This window comes from Protomyctophum parallelum (assembly GCF_964188405.1).
Source record: "Protomyctophum parallelum genome assembly, chromosome: 5".
NCBI lineage: Eukaryota > Metazoa > Chordata > Actinopteri > Myctophiformes > Myctophidae > Protomyctophum > Protomyctophum parallelum.
Window position 1 is genome coordinate 9,715,438 of NC_139702.1, and position 26,968 is coordinate 9,742,405.

General features: G+C 44.9%; 2 protein-coding genes across 3 annotated transcripts in view; both read left to right on the forward strand.

The window, feature by feature from the left end:
- The window catches only part of LOC310859231 (uncharacterized protein), a gene marked incomplete at its 3' end in the record, with an annotated part of 129,853 nt that extends 128,104 nt beyond the window's left edge, over positions 1-1,749 (forward strand). Inside the window, exon 5 of the mRNA XM_083765633.1 lies at positions 1,738-1,749. Coding sequence (XP_083621759.1) covers positions 1,738-1,749 — 12 coding nt within the window. The remainder of the gene's footprint in view (positions 1-1,737) is intronic.
- A 20,328-nt stretch (positions 1,750-22,077) lies between these two features.
- The window catches only part of LOC310858604 (F-box/WD repeat-containing protein 7-like), a 140,098-nt gene continuing 135,207 nt past the window's right edge, over positions 22,078-26,968 (forward strand). For both annotated transcript variants that reach the window (XM_083764787.1, XM_083764786.1), the window contains exon 1: positions 22,078-22,434. In XM_083764787.1, the coding sequence (XP_083620913.1) occupies positions 22,222-22,434 (213 nt within the window). In that variant the 5' untranslated portion in view covers positions 22,078-22,221. The remainder of the gene's footprint in view (positions 22,435-26,968) is intronic.

The window sequence follows — 26,968 nt, forward strand, 5'->3', positions numbered from 1 at the left end:
TCGGTGGCGCGCTATGAGCTTGTAGATCTGCTATTTTTCAATAGCTAAAGCATAACATAATGCTAACACCAAAAGGGGTTCTGGCCCAGAATGGGTTATACAGGTCATGGGAGGCGACGTGCACCGTGCACAGGGTTCACTCAGAGCAAAGCACCACGTGGACAGGTGGTGAGAGAGAGAGGGAGGACAGCTGGACGTATTGGGAGTATACATCCCAGCCATACCGTGTACTGTACATAGACATGGCTCAATACTAATGCAGAGATTAAAATAGGGTGCATTTTGCATCCAAAAAACACAGTTTATAGTTGATGGACGGAATAAAACGACCTCTGCATCCACGGGATGCACTACTGTACTGTTTTTTTATTATAGTGTTTTTTGCTAGTTTTAGGTATTATAATAATCATTTCCTCTTCTGTTTTCTACATGAATATAACCACATTAAAACCATATAAAATGAAATGGGAGTTAAATTCTGCAATTTGTAAAAAATGTCAAAATATCACTCCTAACGTCAAAGTGTCCCTGGGACTCATCTAAAAGACCATCCCTGCATCCCGGGACTCATTACATTGAAAAAAAAAAACCTAACACATTCTTCAGCATTAAAACATTTATCAGCTAATTTAGCTAACCACACCGGTGATTCTCAACTAGTTTCCATGTTATTTCAAGCACCCGTTAAGCCACGGACCTGTTCCTAATTAGCATCCGTTTAGCCGGAGCTCCTGCCCTGGTCCTCGGACCCCCACTGTGGGAGCCCCCCTGCTCATTCCTGGATCCTGATAGGACAATCCTCTGAGTGGAGGAGAGTGATAACGAGGGGCAGCAGTGGCTCAGGGGTAGAGCAGCCCAATGGGAACGTGAGGTTCCCAGATCGATCCCGGTCTCCCCCAGAGTTGGCGTCAAAGTGTCCTCTTAAGACCCCTAAATGCTCCCGATGTACAGGTTGGTGCCTCGCATCGTTTCCTCCTCCATCGGTGTATGGATGGGTGAATGTAATGCACAATTACAAAATTCAATGAATTAAATTAAAATGAAAGCGCTTTGGATAAAAGCAATTTTTAACAAGTCACAGCCTGGCACAACCCAACAATGGTCCACAGTTGTGATAACTGCCTCCTGGCCCTATAGGTCTGGAAATTACTAAGTGTGAAAATAGATTGTTTTTTTTTTTTAGCGTTATATGCCTTGAACACCTCAAATGGAAAACGTGGATCACTCCTGAACCAAGTAAAACATGGAGGTGTTATGTAAATCTGACCTCACCGGCAGGGGAGAGCCAGTGCTGGATCTGCAAGGCTCACTGGGGCTTTGCTTTGAAAACTACAAACAATAGAATAAAATGAAAAATAAAAATCTGTTTGTGAAAAGTCTGGGATTTGTATTAGGGGAAAGGTCAAGCACACGGAATACATTAACCATAGCATCCATATTCCGGGAGGAACATTTGCCAAAAAGGGAAACTGATAGAGGCAAACATTGTGAAAAGAGTCAAACTACAACCTTGATACGAGCTTATAGCTCGTATCCGTTGAACCGAGTCAAACTAAATGTAATGCTTCAAATCCTACTTTCCAAGTGCTTGTCAGGGATCCAAGTTCAAATATGATTACTTTGGGCTGTCACTGGCTGAAAAGGTACAGTTTTAATGTACTTCTTCAGGGGATTTAATGCAGGTATAGGATACAGTATAACGTCCTCTGCTGTATCTCTGTTTCCTCTCCCACACAGTCTCCACTGTGACCCCCAGCCCGGTGCTAAAGCTGTGTCACTGGCTGCCTCAACAACGTTTTGATTTTTGATTGATTGATTGAAATATTTATTAACAGTTTGTAGAATTTACAGTACAATTTAAGCACAAACTACTGTACACACTGCAGTACAGTACAGTACAGTACAGTACAGTACAGTACAGTACAGTACAGTACAGTACAGTACAGTAGAGATATACTTTATTAGTCTCCCGAGGAAGAAATTTGTCTTAGACAAAGGGCCCGCATGCAAGCGTAGCCCTAGTCCATGTCGCCACAGTGCAGCGCCAAATCAAGTACAGTACAAGTACAGTACAGTACAGTACAGTACAGTACAGTACAGTACAGTACAGTACAGTACAGTACAGTACAGTACAGTACAGTACAGTACAGTACAGTACAGTACAGTACAGCTGAGCACAGCATGCTGAGTCTGCTGGGACTCTGGGAGAGAGGCTTGAGTTTCCACAAGGGTGTGAAACCTCACCGTTTAACCTCCAAATGAAAATCGTTGCTCTCGGGTGGAATGTGGAAACCTTGTATGCCCCCCCAAAAAAGGAAAGTTTTATATATATATATATATATTATATGGTCATACAAGGTTTCTGCCTGACCCATGTACGCCCCTGCAATACACCATGTGCCTGACCCACCACGTTTAAAGTGAGTAAAACGTACAGGAGGTGGGTGGGTGCCGGGGTGGGTGGGTGCACATAGAAATAACTCGAATTTACACTCCAGTTGAATTGGAATTCACTTGTTTTTATTTCCCAGGCCAGATGGTGTCTATTCAGAGTCGTTAAAAAGGCCACACGGCCACACGGTTATTGGCATGTCTTGAGTGTCTGTCAGAATGCGCCGTGGTCACGTCCGTCCTGCTAACATGACTAACTGGCCGTTTAGGCCCTAGCAGGTGTTGATATCTATATACCGTGTCATACGCATTGGGCCCAAAGATGGCCGCTTGTTTTGACGTCGCAAGAGGAACCGTCACGAAGCCTGAAGGCCGAGGCTCATAACCAAGGTCTGGACAGCATGAGAGACCCTGTTTCCTGATTACTTACAGACAGTAGACCTAGAGGAGGCAGATTCTACTCAATTCCTTCTAGAGCAGTAGTTCTCAAACTTTTCCCATGGTGATATGTAGTGTATTTGTCCATGAACAGCCCCCCCCCCCTCCCCCACACCACACACCCTCCAACCTGAAAATGTTTTGTGCCAGGGACCCCCAGAAGAGAAGATTTGAAATAAATTAAAAAATAGCAGATGTACAAACCTTTATATCTCCATATTCAACTAAATACATTAATGCCCTAGTCACCTTGATCATGTTACAAGTAAAAGTTTCCAAAGTAGCAGATGTGCTAACTCGAAACGTGTCACGAAGCGACGCGCTTTGAGCATGTAGATCTGCTACTCTTTGTGTTTTTGAGTTTGATTCCTGAACACTTTTGGACATACAGTATGAGGTTTCTTTCATTTTGTTTTTCATATCTTTCACTTTCAACGTTACTTCTCTGGACATTTCAGGTTTTCACCCCCCAAGGTGGTTCTTACATCAGTGGCTTTCAACCTCTTTCACATCAAGGCCCATTTTTTGAGTGGTGCAACCACTCCAAGGAACAGCAATGTCCGTGTCCACCTATGTGTTCAACTATGTATGTGTTAATGAGCACGAGTATGACTATTAGTACCAGTAGGGGTGCTGTTGTGCCAGAAAGAGAGAGAGTGGAGAGTCCTGTACTGTTGCCTGCTAATGAGAGAGAGAGAGAGAGAGGAGGGGGGGGGGGGGGGGTGTGATTTTTTTTATTCTGCATTTGAGCCACAGACCACCATTTGATGAGATTTAGCCTCTCCGATCCAAAACGTAGAATATTTTGTTGGCGTTAGATAAGATATTGTGCACAATTCCATGCTGTATTTGGATGTTGGTACCATAGGAGAGATAACAGGCAAACGTTGATCAAAGTAACAATTCTACATTCTCAAATTGTGAAGACTTAATTCTAACTTTAACAATAATGTAACTCTTGAGAGCATTTCATTTTACGTTCTCAAGAGTTAAAGATCTAGAAAGGGTCCATTTGGTTATCACACTCCATCATTTATGTAGCTGGGGACCACCTGGGGAACACCCTCAAGGACCACTGGTGGTCCCCGGACCACTGGTTGAGAAGCGCTGCCTTACATCATGCACATACTGTAGCACCATGAGCTCTGATTGATGTACTATTGAAGGGACAGACATGCATACGTATGCATGCTGTACTGATATACAGTACAGACAGTATAGAGACAGTATTAGATGTCTTGGCCTAAACCCTAAAGCCATGTCATTAAATCCAAACCGACTTTCATGAGTTGGGCAAAGTATTCTACACACTCACCCCTGAGAGCGAGAATGGACTGATGTATTAGTAATGTTTAGCCCCTAGAACAATGGGTGATATATGAGCAGTGTGTAAAACATTGGAGACGAGTGTAAAGAAGAGAAATGTAGGACTTTTACAAATTAATGTTCTGTGTTGTACATTCAAGCCCTGAGGTTAGTCTATAGTGCAGCATTGATGCACCAGTTGAACCTGCGTGCAGGAGAAGGATCTCTTGTCTTCTATAGTCGATAGTGCAGCATTGATGCACCAGTTGAACCTGCGTGCAGGAGAAGGATCTCTTGTCTTCTATAGTCTATAGTGCAGCATTGATGCACCAGTTGAACCTGCGTGCAGGAGAAGGATCTCTTGTCTTCTATAGTCTATAGTGCAGCATTGATGCACCAGTTGAACCTGCATGTAGGAGAAGGATCTCTTGTCTTCTATAGTCCATAGTGCAGCATTGATGCACCAGTTGAACCTGCGTGCAGGAGAAGGATCTCTTGTCTTCTATAGTCTATAGTGCAGCATTGATGCACCAGTTAAACCTGCATGCAGGAGAAGGATCTCTTGTCTTCGCGGCATCCTTGTTTGCTCCCGGTAGTCGAAGGGAAATCACATGATGGCGTCAAGAACAAAGCAAATGAAAAAGAGCACTCTGCTTTGTCACAATGTGAATGTAGTCAAATGAGCCCCAATGGGTTTGAATAATTATGCTGGATGTATAAGATATTAACATCAGTTAAAATTATCTGACAAAGAGGATGCTATAGCTCCATTTGTACCACACAAGGATGGAACTGTGATTTATATGTGTGATTATAAGAGCATCACAGAACAGATGGCTGATGGGCTATTCATATATATTCCCCTACACAATAGAATCCTGTGTGTGTGTGTGTGTGTGTGTGTGTGTGTGTGTGTGTGTGTGTGTGTGTGTGTGTGTGTGTGTGTGTGTGTGTGTGTGTGTGTGTGTGTGTGTGTGTGTGTGTGTGTGTGTGTGTGTGTGTGTGTGTGTGTGTGTGTGTGTGTGTGTGTGTGTGTGTGTGTGTGTGTGTGTGCACACTAGCCTTTCACCTACAATCAACTGCACAATATGAGTCATTACATTGAGCTACTTGCACCCTAGCATCCCTATTCTGGGCCCTGCGGAAAATAGCTAGTCTACAACAGGAGGGCCCTTGGGAATCCGGTCAAGTGTGTAGGGTTGAAGCACAGTTACAGTAAAGCCCCTGTTGGAGATCCTAGCCTGCCATGAGTGCATGCTTGTCTACACAGAGGTGTGGGTGGGTTAGCAGTGGATTATTGACACAAAAAACCCACATTGTCACCTGTAAGGAATTTACTCCGGCTCACAGTAGGGCATTAACCCATTCTGAGTTCTGACCTGAGATCAGATTCATACGAGGTTTCCACTGGACACACACTGGTCTGATGAACCCATTCTGACCTGAGATCAGATTCTAAACATGTCAGTCGTTCTTGTCGATTTTTCAAAAATAGCAGACCTACAAGCTCGTATCGCGCCACTCGGTGGCGCGATATGAGCTTGTAGATCTGCTATTTTTAAATAGCTAAAGCACGACATGATGCCGACACCAAAATGGGTGCCCGGTCAGAATGGGTTAAGCAACTAGTTGACCTTGTTGGTACTAGTTGACTAGTTGATAAGAAAAAAAAAATGTTTCTTTTTTATTTTATTCTCGATTATTTTGTAGGCCTCAAGATCAGGTAGATCATAGTTATAGTCACCAATGTACAGTTTTTAATTTTTAATATTTATATAAAAGTATTTGTAAATTTTTACATAATAGGTAGTTAAACAACTAGTCGACTAGTGAACTAGGCAACTAGTCGACTAGTATAAATGACTAGAAGTGAATGCCCTGTCTCACAGTGACTCACATTGCACTTACAACACGCAACAATCTCAGCAGTCCGCAGCAACATGAATGATAAACCGCAGCAAGAATACTGTGTAAATCAGTGGTTCCCTAAACCTTTTCATGTCAAGGACCCCCACATTGACATTCATCAGCCTGCGGACCCCCCTCTGGACGGCTCCTAGCAGTGATTCTCAACCGTTTTCATTCCAAGGACCCCTACTTTGACACGCATTAAGCTACAGACGGCATTTCTATCTCCGGGACCACAATTTATAGCGTCAAATCAAACTTAATTTAACTCTGAGAGTGTACAAATGGAACCAAATAGACCCGTTATGGGTCCATTTGTACACTCTCAGAGTTACAGACCCATAAGTGTCCATTTGGTTCCAAACTATCATTTAGCTGGGGAGCCCTGGATCTCCCCCAAGGACCCCTGAGGGTCCCCACTTTTGGATTAGCTTTAGATGCGTGTGCGTGTGCGTGTGTGCACATGTACGTCAGATAAATTGTCACAGCATGCCACCACCAGCATTGCTTTGGAAGGAACGGCAGTAAACATGGCGCTCCTCCAGACAACGTTTTCCTGCTATGGATGCCAATTGGATGTCCCTTTATGTACTCGACAAGGACACTCCCTTTTATATATGGCAGATACTGGCAGAGCAAGAGCATGTGAATGCTGTGGCCTGAGATGGCATATACTGTAGGGACATGGCCCGTGTGTTTGGACTCTGGACTATTATTCTATTCATATAGGGACATGGCCCGTGTGTTTGGACTCTGGACTATATTCTATTCATATAGGGACATGGCCCGTGTGTTTGGACTCTGGACTATATTCTCCTCAGGTGTCTCGATAAAGATCAACTCGATGGGAGCGGCCCCTTTGTGTTGGAGACCCTGTGTAAGGTTAAAGGTGTCATGATCTAAGGCGGTGGATATTGTCTTTATGTATGTAAATTGTCTTGTTCTTTGTATTATGTCAAATGTGTGTATATGTGTTCTGCATACTTGGATGCTGGGTCGCAAGCAGGGGGGCAGTCAGCCAGATATTTCGTGAAGCCTCATTTGAAATCGGTAGTTCATATAATGGCCTGTTGTGGCGCTGGACTGGACCCAAAAAGCCCCATAGCTCCATAGAGGCCCATGTATTTTGGCCCAACTTCACCTAGACTGTATTACCTTAATAAACATGGTCATGAATACTTTCTTCTTCCAGTCACTAGTTTAAAGTCTCATTTCTAATGTCATAATATTCTTTTTGGAAAATTATGGTCCCGTTAATTAAAAAAATGACCATAAAGTCGCGTATGTTCTGAGGGGCGTGGCTACCGTTACAGTCTATGATCGGGATTCCCCTCCCACTCGAGTCAAAATAAAAACCAACGGAGAAGAAGGGGGGAAGTCCCGCCTCGTTGTCTGGGCAGCCAATGACCAGCTGGTCCAAAACGGAGCCAGCCAATGGCCAGCTGGTACCAAACGGATCTAGAAAGATGGCGACTTACATCAGGAATTAGCATATTATTACAGGCTTTATTTTACGTTCATGTTAGACCCGGGGAACGCTTTGTCCATATTTTTTACAGTCTATGGTCGCAAGACACATTTCAGTGTGAACTGACAAAGTACTATAATATCATATCATGACATTCATTTACATTTTTTGACAATTGACAATATATAAAGTAGCAACACCAACTATGATGAGGCAGTATTGCTGTGTTTTTCATTTCCTGAAAAAGGAACATTTTGGAGGTTTCTTCCCAACAGCAGAGATATACTTCAGTGATTAGAGCCTCCCAGCGGGTGTCTCTGCTAGCCAGGCCCACTCCTCTACACCAATTCTTTGTCGAGCTTGTAGATCTGCTATTTTCGCCATCTGCTTGCCCCCCCCCCCCCAGTGTAGCGACCCTATAGGGTTCATGTGGTTAAGTTACCGTTCCTCAACATCTGTCGTTTCACTCGTCGGCCTCCTATTCCTCCATCCGTTCCATTTCTCCCCCGTCACAACATATTGCCAGGGAGCCGCGCTGATCCCAGAACACCTTGGAGAATGGATTGATGAGGTACTGAGAGTCAGTTAATCCATTTCGGGCGGGAACCCCTGTTGGTGTTAGCATCATGTTATGCTTTAGCTATTGAAAAATAGCAGATCTTCAAGCTCATCGCACGCAACCGAGGTCTGCTATTTTTGAAAACTCAAAGAACGACTGACATGGAAACATAGCTTTTTCAGAAAACTGTCATTTTCAAACAGACATTTTTAGAATCTGATCTCGGGTGAAAATGGGTTAAATGATCATTATTACCCTTCCACTTCCGCCGCGCGCACAACGCGGCCATCTGTTTGGCTAGCTGTGCTGAGGAACGACACGGCCCTGTTTGGCCCGCTGGGGAACACTGCATCGGTGAGGAGAGGCTCATATCTCTCTCCCATTTCTCTTTCCAATCGTCTCTTGTTACTGCTCGGATCGCCCCCGTCTAGCTCCCTGCACCTCACCCCCCCCCCCCCGACGTCCTTGTCACGTCTCTCCAGCCTGTCCTCCGTGTCACGTCTCTCCCGCCTGTCCTCCGTGTCAGCGGGCCACCTCATTATTAGGAGTGGGCCCCGGCTCAAAATGGCCTTCATTTAGTTCCTTTTGCGAGCGCAGGGCGCCTGGAGGGGCTGCAGGGCCAGGCTGATCGTCATTCTGCCTGCTCAAGCCGCTGGCCTTGGGGAGGCCATTACTGTCACCATGCCAACACACACATCATTTCTGCCTCTGCTTCTCCTCCGCCTGCCTTCCCTCCTTCCTGTGATCTCTCTATCGCCAGAGCCGTCCGTCGCAGAAAGAAAATGAAAGGAAAGAAAGCCTTTTGTTGCCTCGAAATACAAGAGCATCTGGCTTCTTTCTACGGATGTGTTGTTGTTACCATTTAGTTGGACTGAGGCCTTTCTACGGATGTGTTGTTACCATATAGTTGGACTTAAGGCCTTTCGTGTACGAGTGCACGCTGTACTAGAGGCTGTTAAGTCAGTGTAACAAAGTCGTTTTTTTTTGGCTTTGCTGTGAAATAGTGAAGAAAGGAGAGTCCGCACACAGGTTTGCTCCAATGTGTTTGCTTTTTATTCAATACACCATAAATAATATTTGCTGCGAAATAGCCATGGCATGAACAATATCTGAAGGCAGTGGCAGCTGTGTAGATGAAATAGTCGGAGATTCAACTACACAGTAAACATTCCCCGTGTTCATTTCATTTGTAGAACAGAGAGGGTACAAATGTTTGTTCACTCTCAGCGTTATAAAGCTGCAATCCAGTACTTATTTTAATGAATAAAACGTCATTTCTGTATGGCTAATTGGCTATATATATGCTAATACAATATAACTTGCACTTCTGCCGTGGCTGGAGGTGGTCTCCTATTCTCCCTTACTCTACATTTTTAGACCCAAGTCTGTGCATAAGCACAACATCTCCACGGGCAAGGCGAGGACCGCCGCTTGCTTGATCGGTAGAAATGCAGCCTCTTCTACGTGGGAGCCCCGGGTTAAATTCAGCCTCTTCTACGTGGGAACCCGGGTTAAAATCCTGGAGGTTTCTACTACTGTATACTGTATCTCGGACGTCCAGTTGTGGTTCTTCCTGTCCGCCCACGCGCCGACCGAGGCTAATGGGTTGACACGCTTGTCAGCTCCGCCATGCAGCATCACTGACGACAGCCCTGTTCTCATGGAAACACTACTGCTGGCCTCTCGCAGACACTATGGACACCTAACTGGCAGCTTCCAACTCACTGCAGCAAATGAGAGGCTTAATAAGAGCTGTCGTCTTTCCACAGAGCCTGATTAGCTGCCAGTTTGGCAGTTCTATTCTGTCTTTCAGTGTGAGGATGGTGATGGGGATGATATTCTGTCTTTCAGTGTGAGGATGGTGATGGGGATGATATTCTGTCTTTCAGTGTGAGGATGGTGATGGGGATGATATTCTGTCTTTCAGTGTGAGGATGGTGATGGGGATGATATTCTGTCTTTCAGTGTGAGGATGGTGATGGGGATGATGACGCGTGGCTGACGGAATGACGGATCGAGTCGACATTACTCTTGCCGTCTTATGGGAGATTTGATGTAATGAAAAAGTTGTTCTCCTCGTAGCCCAGAAAAGCTACGAGGAACTCTCATAGAATATTGTTGCTCTGTCAGAAACCGTTGTGTTCTCCCATACTGTATATCCTCCATACTATTAATACCCGACTATCTACAAGCTCACAATGCTTCACGGTGTGATGTGTTGTGAGTTTTTACATCATCTGCTAGATATTGAAAGTGTGTTTGTGGGTTTTAGAAATGTTGAACTAATGAAAAGTATTCGTTGCTCGTGACTACACGAGAACACAAAAACAAGGTTTTCGCTCGGCATCGGTGGTATTCACAATGAGTCAAGCCTACGCGGCATCGGCGGTATTCACAATGAGTCAAGCCTACGGCGGTATTCACAATGAGTCAAGCCTACGGGGCATCGGCGGTATTCACAATGAGTCAAGCCTACGCGGCATCGGCGGTATTCACTGAGTCAAGCCTACGCGGCATCGGCGGTATTCACTGAGTCAAGCCTACGCTGCATCGGCGGTATTCACTGAGTCAAGCCTACGCGGCATCGGCGGTATTCACTGAGTCAAGCCTACGGTGGTATTCACTGAGTCAAGCCTACGGCGGTATTCACTATGAGTCAAGCCTACGGGGCATCGGCGGTATTCACTATGAGTCAAGCCTACGGCGGTATTCACTATGAGTCAAGCCTACGGTGGTATTCACTGAGTCAAGCCTACGGGGCATCGGCGGTATTCACTATGAGTCAAGCCTACGGTGGTATTCACTGAGTCAAGCCTACGGGGCATCGGCGGTATTCACTATGAGTCAAGCCTACGGCGGTATTCACTATGAGTCAAGCCTACGGCGGTATTCACTATGAGTCAAGCCTACGGGGCATCGGCGGTATTCACTATGAGTCAAGCCTACGGTCCATCGGCGGTGTTCACTATGAGTCAAGCCTACGGCGGTATTCACTATGAGTCAAGCCTACGGCGGTATTCACTATGAGTCAAGCCTACGGCGGTATTCACTATGAGTCAAGCCTACGGCGGTATTCACTATGAGTCAAGCCTACGCGGCCGTGGCGGGGCTGTCACGATTATATCACAACAATCGCCGTTCCACAAAAACGTCTTGTCACAGCACAGGTTGTTTGCCAACTTTGCCATAATAATCACTGTGGAGTGATATTATCTGCAGGCTGTAGTTCCAGTCCCAGGCACCGGAGGGAGGCAGAGGTCTTGAGGAAACTGAACCGCATCCACAGGTTGGGTGGGGGTCAGTTCAGTTATTGTTGTTGGAGGCTGTCCCTCCCAAGGCCCTGCCGTGGCCCAGGCTGTACTCAATCATTATGCACTGTGTGAGAGTGCGTGTGTGTGTGCGTGCGTGCATGCGTGTGTGCGTGTGCGTGCATGTGTGCGTGTGTGTGCATGCACAATGCATGCACACGCAGTGTGTGTGTCTGTACATGAGCTGAGCTAGTTGGTGTGTTTCATCCCAGAGGTGTTGTTCTTCTGGTGCAGTGGTTCTCAGGGTGGGGTCCAGGGAGCCCAGGTGGTCCTTGAGGATTTTATGGGTCTGTAACTGAGAGAGTTTACTTCTTTTTATATTTTGGCCCAAGTGTACAGGTCCAAGTTAAAATAACTTTATAGATTAGATTTGGTTATGGAAAGAAATTGTGACAAATAAGGGTCAAATCTACTGTATGTCAAACTGGCGTTCCTTGAAATTAGTTTGAGAGGGGGGTCTTTAGAAAAGTTTGAAAACGCACCGTTCTAGTGATGTGTGTTGACATTGGAAGTTGGAACGTGTCGCAAGGCTTTTTCGAGCTATAAAGCCTGAGAGTGTTTCTAGCTCGGGGCTACAGTATGTCCAGACTTCAGAGCCACTGTATTGGCAGCAGTATTTCAGGACAGTGTGTTTCTAACCCCCTGGGGCGTCGTGGTGTGTTTGGACACGGTGTCCATCCACATGCTGACCAGTCTGTATCAGCATGGCATTCAGAGCCATTGTTTGTACACAAGCACGTTTCTATGGCCCCTGTCCATCATCCCTTTTTTTTTACCACAGAGGACTGGATCGTTCCACCGTATAGCAGCCTCAGATATGAATTATTAATGCTTGCCTGCAATTTTAATGACTTCTAATGACTGATATTATTCTCCCAAATAGGGGGGGTGTGGGTGTGTGTGTGCGTGTGTGCGTGTGTGCGTGTGTGTGTGTGTGCGTGTCTGTGTGTGCGTGTGTGCGTGCGTGTGTGCGTGTGTGCGTGCGTGTGTGCGTGTGTGCGTGCGTGTGTGAGTGTGTGGTAAATGAAATTGTGTGCAGTGTTAGATTTCTAACAGCGGGCGAAAAGTTTCGGACCCTGGGATAGGGGTGACTGAAGCCCATCACACACCGTCTGGGACCGCCGCGCGTCAAAACAGCCACCTCCATTATTTTCAATGAACCTATCGCACACCGGCGGTGTCCGACGCGCGCTGGCGCCTCGCCTGGCGCGCCGATAGAACCAGTTCTATTTTCCAGGCGGCGCCGCGCGGCAACGCGTCGCGCCTAGGGTTGGGATTCGTTAGGATTTTAACGGTTCCGGATCCTTCCCGGATCCCTCTTAACGGTTCCGGTTCCTAACGGTTCCCTTAACGGATCCTAATATTATTTTTTTCCCCGTTTTTCTGACATAGATTATGCTTATATTATAACTAACCTAACCAAGTACATAATAAACACAAATTAATTAATTAAATTATTGAAAATGCACTTTACAATTATGAGGTGGCACTATTATTTAAACTTCACCACCACCACCAGCAGCAGCTAGGCACCACAACAATATCATTGTTGCAATTTGTACTGTATATTGCAATTTGTACTGTATATTAAATATACAGTACACAATATTGATATTGTTGTAGTGACAAATGTTGTCTTTAATGTTCAAATTAATTTAATATGAAGGACCCCTTACCCTAATGGAAACAAGCCATAGTGCTTTCTTGGATTATAGCAGACCTTGTATTGAACTGTAGGCTACGTTCCTGTGCTTTTTTTCTGCAAATTGTTTATAAAGTAATCAATCTATGGCGGTATATGCACCTAAACGCTGGGCTCTCAACAGCCACGCAATTAATTTAGAGCCAAATTAAAAGCACGTTAGTAGTTTTTATTTTCCATTACGTTACTAGCCTGGGGAAAGTAAACCAGCCTTGCATCAGATCGTCCCCCGCTGGCTGTGGTGAAGCTGCGGGGAGAGCAGGCACGGCTTTCCGCATGGCTCTCAAACGCGATGTGTAGGCATATTGATTTTGAGATGTTTCCTCTATGTTCACGTGGTACAAGTTGCAACAACCTTTGCTAGCAACTCTCGCATTTATTGCACTTTGCATGCTCACTGCTCAGCCTCAGTCATTTCCCTCTCTGTTAACCACACTTTGGCGACATACTTATACTGTCCCACTCGCTCCACAGCGGTCGCTGAATGCACAGAACAGTGGGCGTATCCTCCCCGACCCCACTCACTCATGTAGGTGGGGTGACGTCACCCCAGGCTCTGCTTGCATGCAGGCACAGGGACACAGCGGAGCTAAATGACAACTGATGAGATCCGTTTGGGGAACCGTTAATAAAAAAACGATGGAACCGGCTCCGGATCCGCAATGTCGGTACCGGGTCTGAAATGGACCCGGTTCCGAATCCCAACCCTAGTCGCGCCGTGTCGGACGGAGCCGGTGTGTGTTGGGCTTGAGACGGACACGGCCTCCCGTGCCGGACAAATGGGAGCCCCCCCCGTTCCGTTTCTGTCACTTGTAGTGGTTTCTCACCTGTATTGTAACATGCAGTAGACATCACATACATAATGTACTGCTTTCTCACCTGTACTGTAGTCTGTAACATGCAGTAGACATCACATACATAAAACCCACGGCCAGCGTTTCTACTTACCTTTTAAGTAGTCCGAGAATATTTATCTGCACTTTGTTTGATCCGCCGGTTGTTGCTAAGACCGGCTAAGCCTTAAGCTGTGCTTCCGTAGAAAATCATTTTTTTTTAAAAAATTTATAAAAAAGAAAATTGTCAAAGCCACCTTCCCTTCAATAGTTACAGTCCGTTGAAAAGAGCCTGGCCAGTTTTTCTTCTTTTCATGCTATTGTATACAAAATTAAATTAACGACAGGGTTAATGTGGTTGACATACATTTTTAATTACATTGTAGAATACCGATATTATCAAACATAACTATCAGTCATATCAGATTGATTACACACACACACACACACACACACACACACACACACACACACACACACACACATGGAACCCTCAAAGCTATGGGAGAGGAGTTGGCATGGATACAGCTTCATTCTTCTACCAGTGTGCATTGGTTCTACGTTGAACCACAGAGAGAGAGAGAGAGAGAGCCTTTGTTGTTGTGCATTTGTATTTAATTTCTCATTCTTAATGGAGGCTGAATGGCTCCGTATGGAACACTTCACACTGTTTGCCATCATTTTGATGGAGCCAACCGGGCAGAAAGCACAACACCCACCACAACAACAACAAGCAGACAACTATGCCACGACTCTAGAGCCACCCCGAATACTGGATTAACCCTTTCTGGACGGAACCCCCTTTTTTTAGATTTTATTTTAGGTTTTTTTGCCTTTGTTGATATGGTACAGTATTTAGACAGGAAAGGGGGAAAAGATAGGGAGTGACACGCCGTCGGGCTCGGGAGTCGAACCCATGGCACACCGTCCGGCTGGCTTGGCAGCCTAGGTGCCCAGACGGTTGAGCTAACCGTCCGGGCCGGAACCCCTTTTTAATTGTGGCTACAAATCTTTGAATATAATCATATCCTTTCACAGTGAACGTTTTTAACTCCAATCTTTGCTTCCACTGACATAGAAACATGGGTTTTTCAGAAAACTTTTAGGATTTTGAAGACTCTCATCTCAGGTCTAAAGGGGTTAATTGACCCATATTAGGGAGGGAGTCAAGGATTCCGATATTGATATTGTTGCTGTCGGGCAGAAACCTCTCATCTCCATATTTTAACTTGTTGTGTTTCTTCGTTAATACCGTTATAATTGATCATACTACTACAGCGTCACACACAATTATCCAATATAGCAGATATACTAGCTCGAAACGTGGTGCGGGAGCGCCTTGTCGCGCCTTGTCGATCTGCTATTTTTTGCTATTTTTGAATTTGAAACCTGAAAAGTAAGAGTTTTGGACATATCTCTGCTGTCGGGAGGAAACCTCATAACTCCAAAATGTTCATTTTTCAGGAAATGAAAAATATACGTTTTTCAGGAAATTAAGAAAACCTTATATTTTTAAAACAAAGCAATACTGCCTCATCAAAGTTGGTGTTGTAAGTTTATATATTGTCAATTATTTCCATAAGAGGGGGAGAGGTGTTGGAATTAGTTGCTTTAGCAGACATTTTGAGGGTCTGTCCAAAGCACTTTTTACTACTTTCCATTGGTTCAATATTTGCAAAACAACACACAGACGTAAAGGGTGTTCAATAGCACTGATTTATGCAAAAAAAACTAAAACATTTAGTTATGAGGTTTCCTCCTGACAGCAACGATATGATGTTTCCACCTAACAGAGGCTATGTAGTCATGGCCGTTGAAACCTTGCAACACACACCTTGCAACCTTTACTTTTCAGGAAGTTGAAAACCTGTCTTCTTGATCCAGTAGTTATCATTTTAAACAAAAGTTGATTATTAATTATTAATACTTTTCATTGGTTCAGTATTTCTATAACTCAACAGACACGCTTCACCACTTAAGCCCTAGACTTTGGTGTTCATCAGGGCTCTGTACTACTGACTTCTGTTTTCGCTCTACACTAAATACCTTCGCTGAAAATAGCCGATATATATAGGCAAATTTCAGCAAAAAATATTTCCCCAGATTATGAATGCTGGCGTTTATTAGCGGTTAAACACCGGCTCTACTTTAAGGGTCATGGGACCCTTGTAGATTGGGTATTTTTTGGCATTTCTTTTGGCTAAAGTAGTTCTCTTTGATCTGGTTTAAAGTAAGCCTGCCCATTTGTCACTGGCACACACAAACAAACAAAAGCCTCTCAAGACCCAAAACGTAGAATATTTTCCATGCTGTATTGATGTTGGTACCATAAGAAGAGATAAAAAATAGCAATTATTCTACATTCTCTAATTGTGTAGACTGTGCAGATGTTTAACAATTATGTAACTCTTGAGAGTGTAAAATGAAACCAAATGGACCCTTACCACTCTAGAGTAACAGATCTATAAGGGGCCACTGGGTTACCAACCCCATCATTTAGCCGGGGACCACCTGGAACCCCCTCAAGGACCACTGGTGTTCCCCGGGACCACTGGTTGAAAACCACTGAAATAGCCAATCGCCAACCCAGCACCCGATGACACGTTTTGAAAGTGTGAAAAGGTGTGGATTCTTCCAATGGAAAGTGTGTGTAGGAACCCTGCCCCTTGGACTCCAGTTACTGAGAGGAACCCTGCCCCTTGGACTCCAGTTACTGAGAGGAACCCTGCCCCTTGGACTCCAGTTACTGAGACATAGGAACCCTGCCCCTTGGACTCCAGTTACTGAGAGGCAGGGATTGGTTTTGTTTTGCTGATTCAGTGGAACGCAGTAACGCACCCAGACATGCTTGACCTCCGACCTCCGCCACTGCAGCAGTCTCACAGTTCCACCACAACAAATGTGACCCCTGTGACCTCTACTCCCCAGCTGAACCGGAACATGTGCTTCAGTTTGGCAGCGACTAGCGAGTGACATTTTGTTAACTCCCACTGTAGCTTTTTATATTTATTTATGTATTGAGGCAGCGGTCATGAAAATAATCATTATTACGGTACAAATGTGTCCTCATTTTACAGTTAGAAATAAAACCAACCAACAGAAATTAACTAGCATGTCTTATACAACTTCTCAGCAGGTCTGGGGACCCCCAGGGGTCATTCATGAGGTTCCAGGTGGTCCCCAGGTAAATAATTGATGGTTAGGAAGGAACCAAGAAAGACCCTTACAGGTCTGCAACTCACACAGAGTACAAGCGGAACCAAATGGACCTGTAAGGGTCCATTTAAATCCTTTTGTACACTCAGAGTTAAATTAGCACTAATACTTTTGTATAAAGCTTGAAAATGGCTTCTACAGTATTCCTCCGCCAAACCCTAAACCTTATCTTATCGCACCATAGTGCTGCTTATCTATTTTGAATTATTACTAAATTGCAGAAACCCCCTTTGAGAAAACACCACCTTCAACATTTTAATGAACTGGTTTAATTTTGTTTCGAGCAAGAACCACACATTCTCTGCATGTGATAATACACTTTAGCCAATCTTCCAGCTATCATGTGCATAAGCCAGCAGGTGTTGTTGTTGTTGACATGTGATGAGCAGGAAGAAGTGTTCAGACTCAGCCATCACTAGCACCCAGTGGATCCGGTTCTATTACAGTATAGATGTGCAACAATTAACATAATCTGTGCTGGCACAAGAAAATCTCTTTGATAGCTACTGTACCCCGCTGTGCCATCCACAAGATCACATTTGAATTAATAAGCAATTAATCCAGCATTAAAATGTTGTACTCTCATGTTGGAAAACCTAGAACATCCCGATCCGACGCACGCTTAATAGTTCTGAGATTGTAGTTGGGCTATTTTTGCTGATTTGGCACGATACAGGCTTAAAATGGCCTGGGGCTTAAGTGGTCATTTTAAAGTAGTACTTTACGTTGATGCATGAAAACGTTTTTTTATTTTTATTTTTTAAACCTTCGCACACTTCAAGATCATTCGATGAATTTAAAAAGTAATCGAAACTCGAAAGCATAGGCACTAAGATAGATAGATAGTTGCAGCCCTATAGTTAACCTTCATTATCTTCTCATCTCATCCCGGCCGATGAAAACTGATTGGAGATCAGTTACTTGTTGAACCCAGATGTCAGACCAAACACCTGCACAGCTCTAGGACCAGCTTGTTTTTCCAACATGTCTCACAGTTCCAACCGAGCTCCCATTTCTATGCATCCAGGTTACATGAGCTGTGGGCCTAATCTCCTCTCCGGCTACCAGAGCTATGTCTGTGACATAGAAACAGCACTCTGCCCCGGGACGCTAGAACATGAGCAGCCCAAGGTAATTGGTAGGAATGTCAGACACGTAAAGCAGATTTAACCTTGGGTCTTTGTGGAATGCTGCGCAAGGCTCCCTGTTTGGGGGTGGTGCAGGGGGGCGGGGGGAGTGTCTTTGCTGCAGTTTTCTATAGCTGATAATGTGCTTCATCACTGATTGGTTCGTTCCTAACATCCGACATAGTGTTTGACAGAGCTATTCTATTGGTGCCCTCCCATTGGCCAGGCCTGGTCCATATTAGATAGACCTTTTATTCAGAACTTTAGGAAAGAAAAGAAAAATGGAAAGGCCATGGTGTCAAAATAATCTGTATGGTGTCATTTGTTTATTAAATTACCGGTAGATGCATATCGTGTGTGAAAAGTTGTTGAACAGGTTTCATTAACAACAACCAATTCTTTTTGTATTTTAATAATCAATCAAATCGATTAGTTTGGCCGTCGGGATCGGGAGTCGAACCCACGCCACACTGCCAGACTGGATTACCAGCCAATGTACCTAGACCTGAGTTTTTCCCACCTCAGAAGCAAAACAACAACCAGAGAATGGGCCTTAACTTGTTCAAGACGACTGACAGCTTTGTTTTTTGGTTTAAATGTTTAATGCCTGCGAAAGGGCAGCACACCGAGACAGTGAGCATGCCTTATTGTCGTTGGGTAGATACAAGTTTTCCTGCAGAGCTGAAATGATCTACAGTTCTTTATAGCTCTGTCCTGTGTCTCTTTGACTTTGAATGGCTGCTATACCGAGGTATTATGTCCTTGTGGCATTTTAACTCTATACCGAGGTCTAATGTCCTTGTGGCATTTTAACTCTATACCGAGGTCTAATGTCCTTGTGGCATTTTAACTCTATACCGAGGTCTAATGTCCTTGTGGCATTTTAACTCTATACCGAGGTCTAATGTCCTTGTGGCATTTTAACTCTATACTGAGGTCTAATGTCCTTGCATTTTAACTCTATACCGAGGTCTAATGTCCTTGTGGCATTTTAACTCTATACTGAGGTCTAATGTCTTTGCATTTTAACTCTATACTGAGGTCTAATGTCCTTGTGGCATTTTAACTCTATACTGAGGTCTAATGTCCTTGTGGCATTTTAACTCTATACCGAGGTCTAATGTCCTTGTGGCATTTTAACTCTATACCGAGGTCTAATGTCTTTGCATTTTAACTCTATACCGAGGTCTAATGTCTTTGCATTTTAACTCTATACCGAGGTCTAATGTCTTTGCATTTTAACTCTATACCGAGGTCTAATGTCGTTGTGACATTTTAACTCTATACTGAGGTCTAATGTCCTTGTGGCATTTTAACTCTATACCGAGGTCTAATGTCCTTGTGGCATTTTAACTCTATACTGAGGTCTAATGTCCTTGTGGCATTTTAACTCTACCGAGGTCTAATGTCTTTGCATTTTAACTCTATACCGAGGTCTAATGTCCTTGTGGCATTTTAACTCTATACTGAGGTCTAATGTCCTTGTGGCATTTTAACTCTACCGAGGTCTAATGTCCTTGTGGCATTTTAACTCTACCGAGGTCTAATGTCTTTGCATTTTAACTCTATACCGAGGTCTAATGTCTTTGTGGCATTTTAACTCTATACCGAGGTCTAATGTCCTTGTGGCATTTTAACTCTATACTGAGGTCTAATGTCCTTGTGGCATTTTAACTCTACCGAGGTCTAATGTCTTTGCATTTTAACTCTATACCGAGGTCTAATGTCCTTGTGGCATTTTAACTCTATACTGAGGTCTAATGTCCTTGTGGCATTTTAACTCTACCGAGGTCTAATGTCCTTGTGGCATTTTAACTCTACCGAGGTCTAATGTCTTTGCATTTTAACTCTATACCGAGGTCTAATGTCCTTGTGGCATTTTAACTCTATACCGAGGTCTAATGTCCTTGTGGCATTTTAACTCTATACTGAGGTCTAATGTCTTTGCATTTTAACTCTATACCGAGGTCTAATGTCCTTGTGGCATTTTAACTCTATACTGAGGTCTAATGTCTTTGCATTTTAACTCTATACCGAGGTCTAATGTCCTTGTGGCATTTTAACTCTATACCGAGGTCTAATGTCTTTGCATTTTAACTCTATACCGAGGTCTAATGTCTTTGCATTTTAACTCTATACCGAGGTCTAATGTCGTTGTGACATTTTAACTCTATACCGAGGTCTAATGTCCTTGTGGCATTTTAACTCTATACCGAGGTCTAATGTCCTTGTGGCATTTTAACTCTATACTGAGGTCTAATGTCCTTGTGGCATTTTAACTCTATACCGAGGTCTAATGTCCTTGTGGCATTTTAACTCTATACTGAGGTCTAATGTCCTTGTGGCATTTTAACTCTACCGAGGTCTAATGTCTTTGCATTTTAACTCTATACCGAGGTCTAATGTCCTTGTGGCATTTTAACTCTATACTGAGGTCTAATGTCCTTGTGGCATTTTAACTCTACCGAGGTCTAATGTCCTTGTGGCATTTTAACTCTATACCGAGGTCTAATGTCTTTGCATTTTAACTCTATACCGAGGTCTAATGTCTTTGCATTTTAACTCTATACTGAGGTCTAATGTCCTTGTGGCATTTTAACTCTATACCGAGGTCTAATGTCCTTGTGGCATTTTAACTCTATACCGAGGTCTAATGTCCTTTTGGCGTGCATTTTAACTCTATACCGAGGTCTAATGTCTTTGCATTTTAACTCTATACCGAGGTCTAATGTCTTTGCATTTTAACTCTATACCGAGGTCTAATGTCCTTGTGGCATTTTAACTCTATACCGAGGTCTAATGTCCTTGTGGCGTGCATTTTAACTCTATACCGAGGTCTAATGTCCTTGTTTTCAACTCAAGTCCATTTTAACTTTATTCTGAAAGACCCACATCGAGCAAACTTTCCCAATCCGTTGTTCATTGTATGCTTTCTGTCAGAAGTGTCTTGATAGTTTAGGCCTCTTTAGATGAGTCAAACACTGACAGCCAACAACATGGGGAAAAGGTCGACCTGCGCTTTACTCCAGTTTATAAAAAAGGGAGAAAAAACCAACCATACTTCCTGACAGCGGTCCAAATGAAGCCTTGTTGAAGTGAAATGTGTCACACATACTAATACTGTGATGGGATCCTGAAATATCCTTCAGCCACTTCCCTCACATAGACAACGGTATTGGCATTCCTTCACACCTCGAATAGAGGACACGGTGAAAGGTATCCTTGGACCAGTCATCGCTTAAAAAGCCGAAAGAAAACATTAGTCACCCAAATGAGAATATACCGTTTTGTCTGTCTGTGGTGCGTTGTGCACAGATGATTACAGATGGTTACTCAGGGCATCGCCGAGGTTCTGCGCTGCTGCTGCTGCTGCGTTTAAACAGCTGATTCCTCTCTGGCAAGTTGGGAGTATCAGAAGCCGGGGGTTTGTGGGTGGGGGGCTGGGGTTGTGGGGGGGGGGGGCTCGGGGGGGGGTCTGAGAATGACTGCGATGAGGAAGCTCTGGGGGCTCCGCGCACACACATGTGCCTTGTCGGGACGACTGTTGGTACACATTCCACGCCCCGCGGGGTCACGAGAGCAGATTCCACAGTGACTGGGCCGGGCGGAGGCGGTGGTTGTCTGAGTTGGCAGAAGGGAGAGGAGGGTTCCATGCGTGGGGTGAGTGGCGAGATGGGCGGGGTCTGTCCTCCCCTTTCCCTTCATCAAGCCCCCTGACTGCAGCTGCTGCTCTGGCTGGCAGGGGCACAACGGTGACCTCACACCCTGGAGATATTTTAAAAGGAGCAGGCCTGCGGGGCAGCGAGTTCTGAGTGGAAAGTCATGAGAGCAGGACTGCACGTCCAGTGAACCGTATTTCAACCAGAGAGCTCAGTCAGCTCCTGACATTACCTGACCCGCGTCTCTTTAGGGCTATGACCCAGTAGTCTGCGACTCTGTGCACTTCAATTTTTTTCTCCCTTTGCGATGCTGCGGCATTGCCCCATAGCCCGCTTTGCCTCCGCCGGCGCCCGCAAAAAGATGCCCAAGGAGGAGAAGGCCCCGAAGGCTCTGCCGGAGAGCCGGGCCGGCTCTCGGGACCCTTTGGATGTGACCAAGGAGGTCTTTCCCCCCCAGAAAGTGCTCAAGATATTCAGCATCAACATCATTACTCAGGGATTACCATTCTGTCGCAGGCGGGTGAGTCCCCCCCCCTTTAGGGCCCAGACTTGGGTTTTAGGTTTTTTTTTATTGAGAGACGACAGAAATGACCTGAAATGTCCGGGGTCAAAATGCTGCCATGTCATCCTACCTACCCTTATACCTATTCACCTCATTGCATTATATAGCATCGCACAACGGCGTCGACAAGCAACACTGTTATTCTATGGACCATAGCTTAGATCTATTCTATGGACCATAGCTTAGGTCTTAGTTGCCTTAGTTAGTTTGCTCTTCAGTGGTGACTTTGAACTCTACATTAGTGGTAGTTTATCAAGATGCCAGCCCCCCCCCCCCCCGTAGAGCACTATACCTGCTCGGCTATTTTTATTGTTGTTCCAGTTAAGTTAACTTTGTTTTCGGTATCTTTACAAAAACTGCTCAGTGTTCAGTTTTCTTTGGTCCAGTGCAGTGTAAAAGAAATATATAACATTGGAGGAGGCTGTTGTGAAAAAGAACAACGACCTCTTTGACCGGCAGCCTTGTTTGCTTTCCTCAAGACATTTCTCCTCCGTTCAGGCCTGAATCTTAAATATCCCTTTAAAAAAAAGTCACTGTTTTGTTGAGTTTTAATTAAATTCCTAATTCAACACCTGTGCGGCAGCACAGTCATGCTCCGGTCTGAAGGTTAGCAACAGCCCCCCGTTCTCTTTACATAAAATATCCTGGAAATTAGCTTTATTTATTCTTTGAATTGAATTGTTTGAAACTAATATTAGGAGACAGTATGCTGTTTAAAAAAAGTCTTGAGTGGTTAATACATTTATTTTTCACATTTATTTTCAGATATCTAAAGTTGATTTATTGTCTCCACCAGGCCGAAGGCATGAGGAGAGAGTATGCTTTGTTTCAAATGAGTTGTCGTCGACATAGTAATTTCTGGTTATTTTACCACATTATTTTGTCCGATGTGCTCCAGTTAGTTGAATATAAATGTTGTGTTGGTCCAAACGCGTCTCCCTGCTGCTGCCTCAGACGGGACCCCAAGCTGTGACCTTAAAAAGGCCGCCGGCAAAAGGCCTATTTTTAGTTGAGGTTTTCGAGGCAATCTACCGATTGGAGAAATAAACAGATTGGATTCCGTCTGGTTGCAGACAGTATTCACAGTGTAAATATCCCACACTTACTCATAATGTTGTACTAGGGGGCTTTTTTCCTTTGAATTGCTTTGTGTTCCTATAAGATATGGAGAGGTGCCTTGTGCTGTACGTTTATAATCTCATTCATTGGAATGTAGTCTTTCCTCTCCTTGGAAGGATATTGAATATCTGATCAGCAATTATCAGGGTCTCAAGTTCAGGACAACGCAATGGGAACGTATACGTGATGCAACATTATAGCTGGACAGCTGTCTTGGACTGTAGCTTAGCACACCGGGACCATAGGGATGCTATTTAAGTTAATTCACCTTTATACAAAACTGAATGTTTGCAATGTCCTCCTTTTTTAATGAGTTGAGCCTTGCTGAACGACGAGCTTTTAAGAATTCCAGTTAGATTACATATTAAATGAGGTTGTTCTCTTATTAACGTTATATTAACTTTACATTATATATAACGTTTTATAGTTTTGGAAAACGTTTCATTGCCTCCTTATATATATAAACTTTATTACAGGCTCGTGGCCCACAAGGTAAGACAGTACATCACATATACGAGAATACAAATAAATAAAAAATACAGTACATTTACCCAGCCCCACAGGTTACTACTCTAGGCGAGGCACTCATGCCAGTGTCCTCTGATGGTAGAAGTGTACCTTACAGAACTACGGCCTGGGTCTGTCATCTGTCCAATGAGTCTATTCAGTGAGCGATCCAGCCTGCTCATGAATTTGAATGTCGGGTTCCTCAACAGAGCCATGAATGTAGTGAGACCCAATGAACAGAAAAGCCCACTGGCTCTAGTGCTCCTGGGTTTTTTTATAGCCGGGTGTTGAGTGCGGAAGCCTGCATTCAGCCGACCAAGATTTTACCTTAACCCATTTGTCGTCTTGTAGATCTGCTATATTTTTTTTAATCGTGAAAATGTCACAAATCGGCATAAATGGGTTAAATAAGACATTTTAAAGAAGCAGCCGTTGTGCACTGGTAATGACAGCTTTAATCTCAGTGGAGGAGGAGGAGGAGGAGGAGGAGGAGGAGGAGAGGCAGGACAATAATCTGGTGGTTTTAAAATATGATCCGCCGACGTTTCAGACGTAGCAGGACCTCCACAGGGGAGGCGAGGAGGGGCAAGGCTGCCTTGAAGCTGCTGGAATCGGGAATCAGGCTGGCGGGCGGCTGGGTGGGTGATGACGGCTGTCCTCCCACCCTCCACCTCCTCCACCTCTCTCTGGCTGCTTCCTCTCACATCAAAGCCCAGCCACTGAGCAAAGTAGCACGGAGACAAAGGGATCAGCATGATAATTTAGTCTTCATTAGCACTGTTTATGTGTCAGACACGAGTTCAAAGGCTGAGCAGAGGGGGGATTGTGGGACGGGGTTGGTGGCCAAGATAATTCACTATTGTGGCCAGCCACCATGGTTTAAATAGCTGTCCAATGGGATGGTCTAACAACTGTAACATATCTCCTCTGTTACGCGACGGTGCGGTGAGGACTGAGGACCCAAATGTGGGCCAGCGAGCCAGGTGGTGGTGATCAAAGCCCAAGGCTGTCGGTGTTTAGTGTTTACAACACATAAACCCTAGTGTCCCCTATTTTAGGCATGTCACGTAATAGGCAAACACTCTGAAAGAATTGGTGTACACTGGTGAACTGGTGAAATGTATTGTTTTGTGTTCTCTCCCGAGCTCCATTCTAAGGCCAGGATGCGTGTAGCATGACTCAGCATTTCAGTATAAACACAGTAGTGTGAAAAGGATTGTGAATGTGAACAGTTTGTCCCCCTGTTGACCTGCATTGCACAATCAAGTTGCAGCCTCAACTTAATTCAGTCCTTAGTTTTATAATAGGGTTGTAAGGGTTCTGCTTTGTCGTGAAATGTGACTCCAGCCACACCCGGCTTAAATGTCCTTTTGCGGTTGAGATTTTAAAGATCGTTATCTGCGAAGGCCCAGATTTGTTCATGTCGTGAACTGAATTTGAAATGTTCAAATGGCTTCCGGGCTACCTGGGACCTAAAGGTCCTAACCATGAAGTGGGGCACTGGAACAAGAGAAAACAGCCGCAGTATTTGGGTTGACTGTATTTGGGAGAAAAAGAAAGCCACATTTTGGGGGATTATGCTACAGTGGCCAGGCATCAGTTTTAATCCCTGCGAGCACAGGCGTTAAAATTGCCTATTAGCATGCCAGCAGCTGTGATGCTTGAAGACGGATGATCGTGTTCCACCGCAGCGATCTCTCACTGGAGATTGAAACGTTGCAGAGCACTCCTCCACCACCAGCACCTCCCACACATTCCTTAATAGACTATCTGTAATGAAAACGTGCATTTGGACCGTTTCACAGCCGCGGTCACAACTCAACCTGAAGATCCCACGCGGCCCATTTCTGAGGCTGTTACTCCTGATGGTGTCGCGACGCGCCACGTGGGTAGTGTGGTGGTCCTGGCAGCTGGGTCTCCTCTGAATGGCATAGCTGGGATGTCTCAGGGCCCCCTCGGGGGACTATAGTGCTGCTTAAGTCTGCTGGACCCTAGCCGTCGCTTCAGAAGGAACTCATTCCACACGATCCACGGAGCTGTGCACACGCATTCTTCCCATACTCCACGCGTCCGCAGTTGCGTCACATCCTCGTTAAGACGTTACATTTTTTTTTGTTCTTCCCGGCGTTAAGACCGCTAATTACAGTGCATTTAATAAGCCCCTTGCCATTTTCTGTCCTGTTACAATTTACAATTACAATTTAGGCATTTAGCAGACGCTCTCTGTTGCACTGCAGTGCCCGTTGCTGAACGAGCGGTCCCATTTGGCAACCAGACACGAGGCCCAACGTCTGAGGAAATCTCTCTCTCTCACGCTCTTTATATCTTGAGACATCCTCTAGTGAGATATACCCCCCCCCCCCCCACCCTCATGTGCTCTACTGATTAAAAATAGCTCTGAACCTGTGTTAACATTCCCAATTAAACGGTGCCAAGAGAAACCACCCGATTTCCCCCGAGCCAGAACGGGCATCCAGCTGTTGTGTCGTATAGAGCAGAACACAGCCATGTGGAGCACCAGGACATTAACAGCGAGGGTGGTATTACTTTCCCCCATGCAGCAACCTCCCCCCCCCCCCCCCCTCCCTCCCCCCCCCCTCCCTCCCCCCCCACGCCGGTCCCCGCCTCGCTGCCTCAGTAAGGTGATCTGGAGCTGCTCAGTGCAGCTATGTGTGCATATAAACGCCTGTCAGCAAGAGACATTTGCTGCTCGGCCCTTTCCTTAGCAAACTCTGGTACCCACTTCTTGTTTGTTCATATCATTTGTGTTTCTCTCCGTTGGGCACCACATATTCATACAGCCAACACACAGCCATGGGGGGGGGGGGTCTATATACAGTATGTGTATTGTCACAGGTGTTGAATT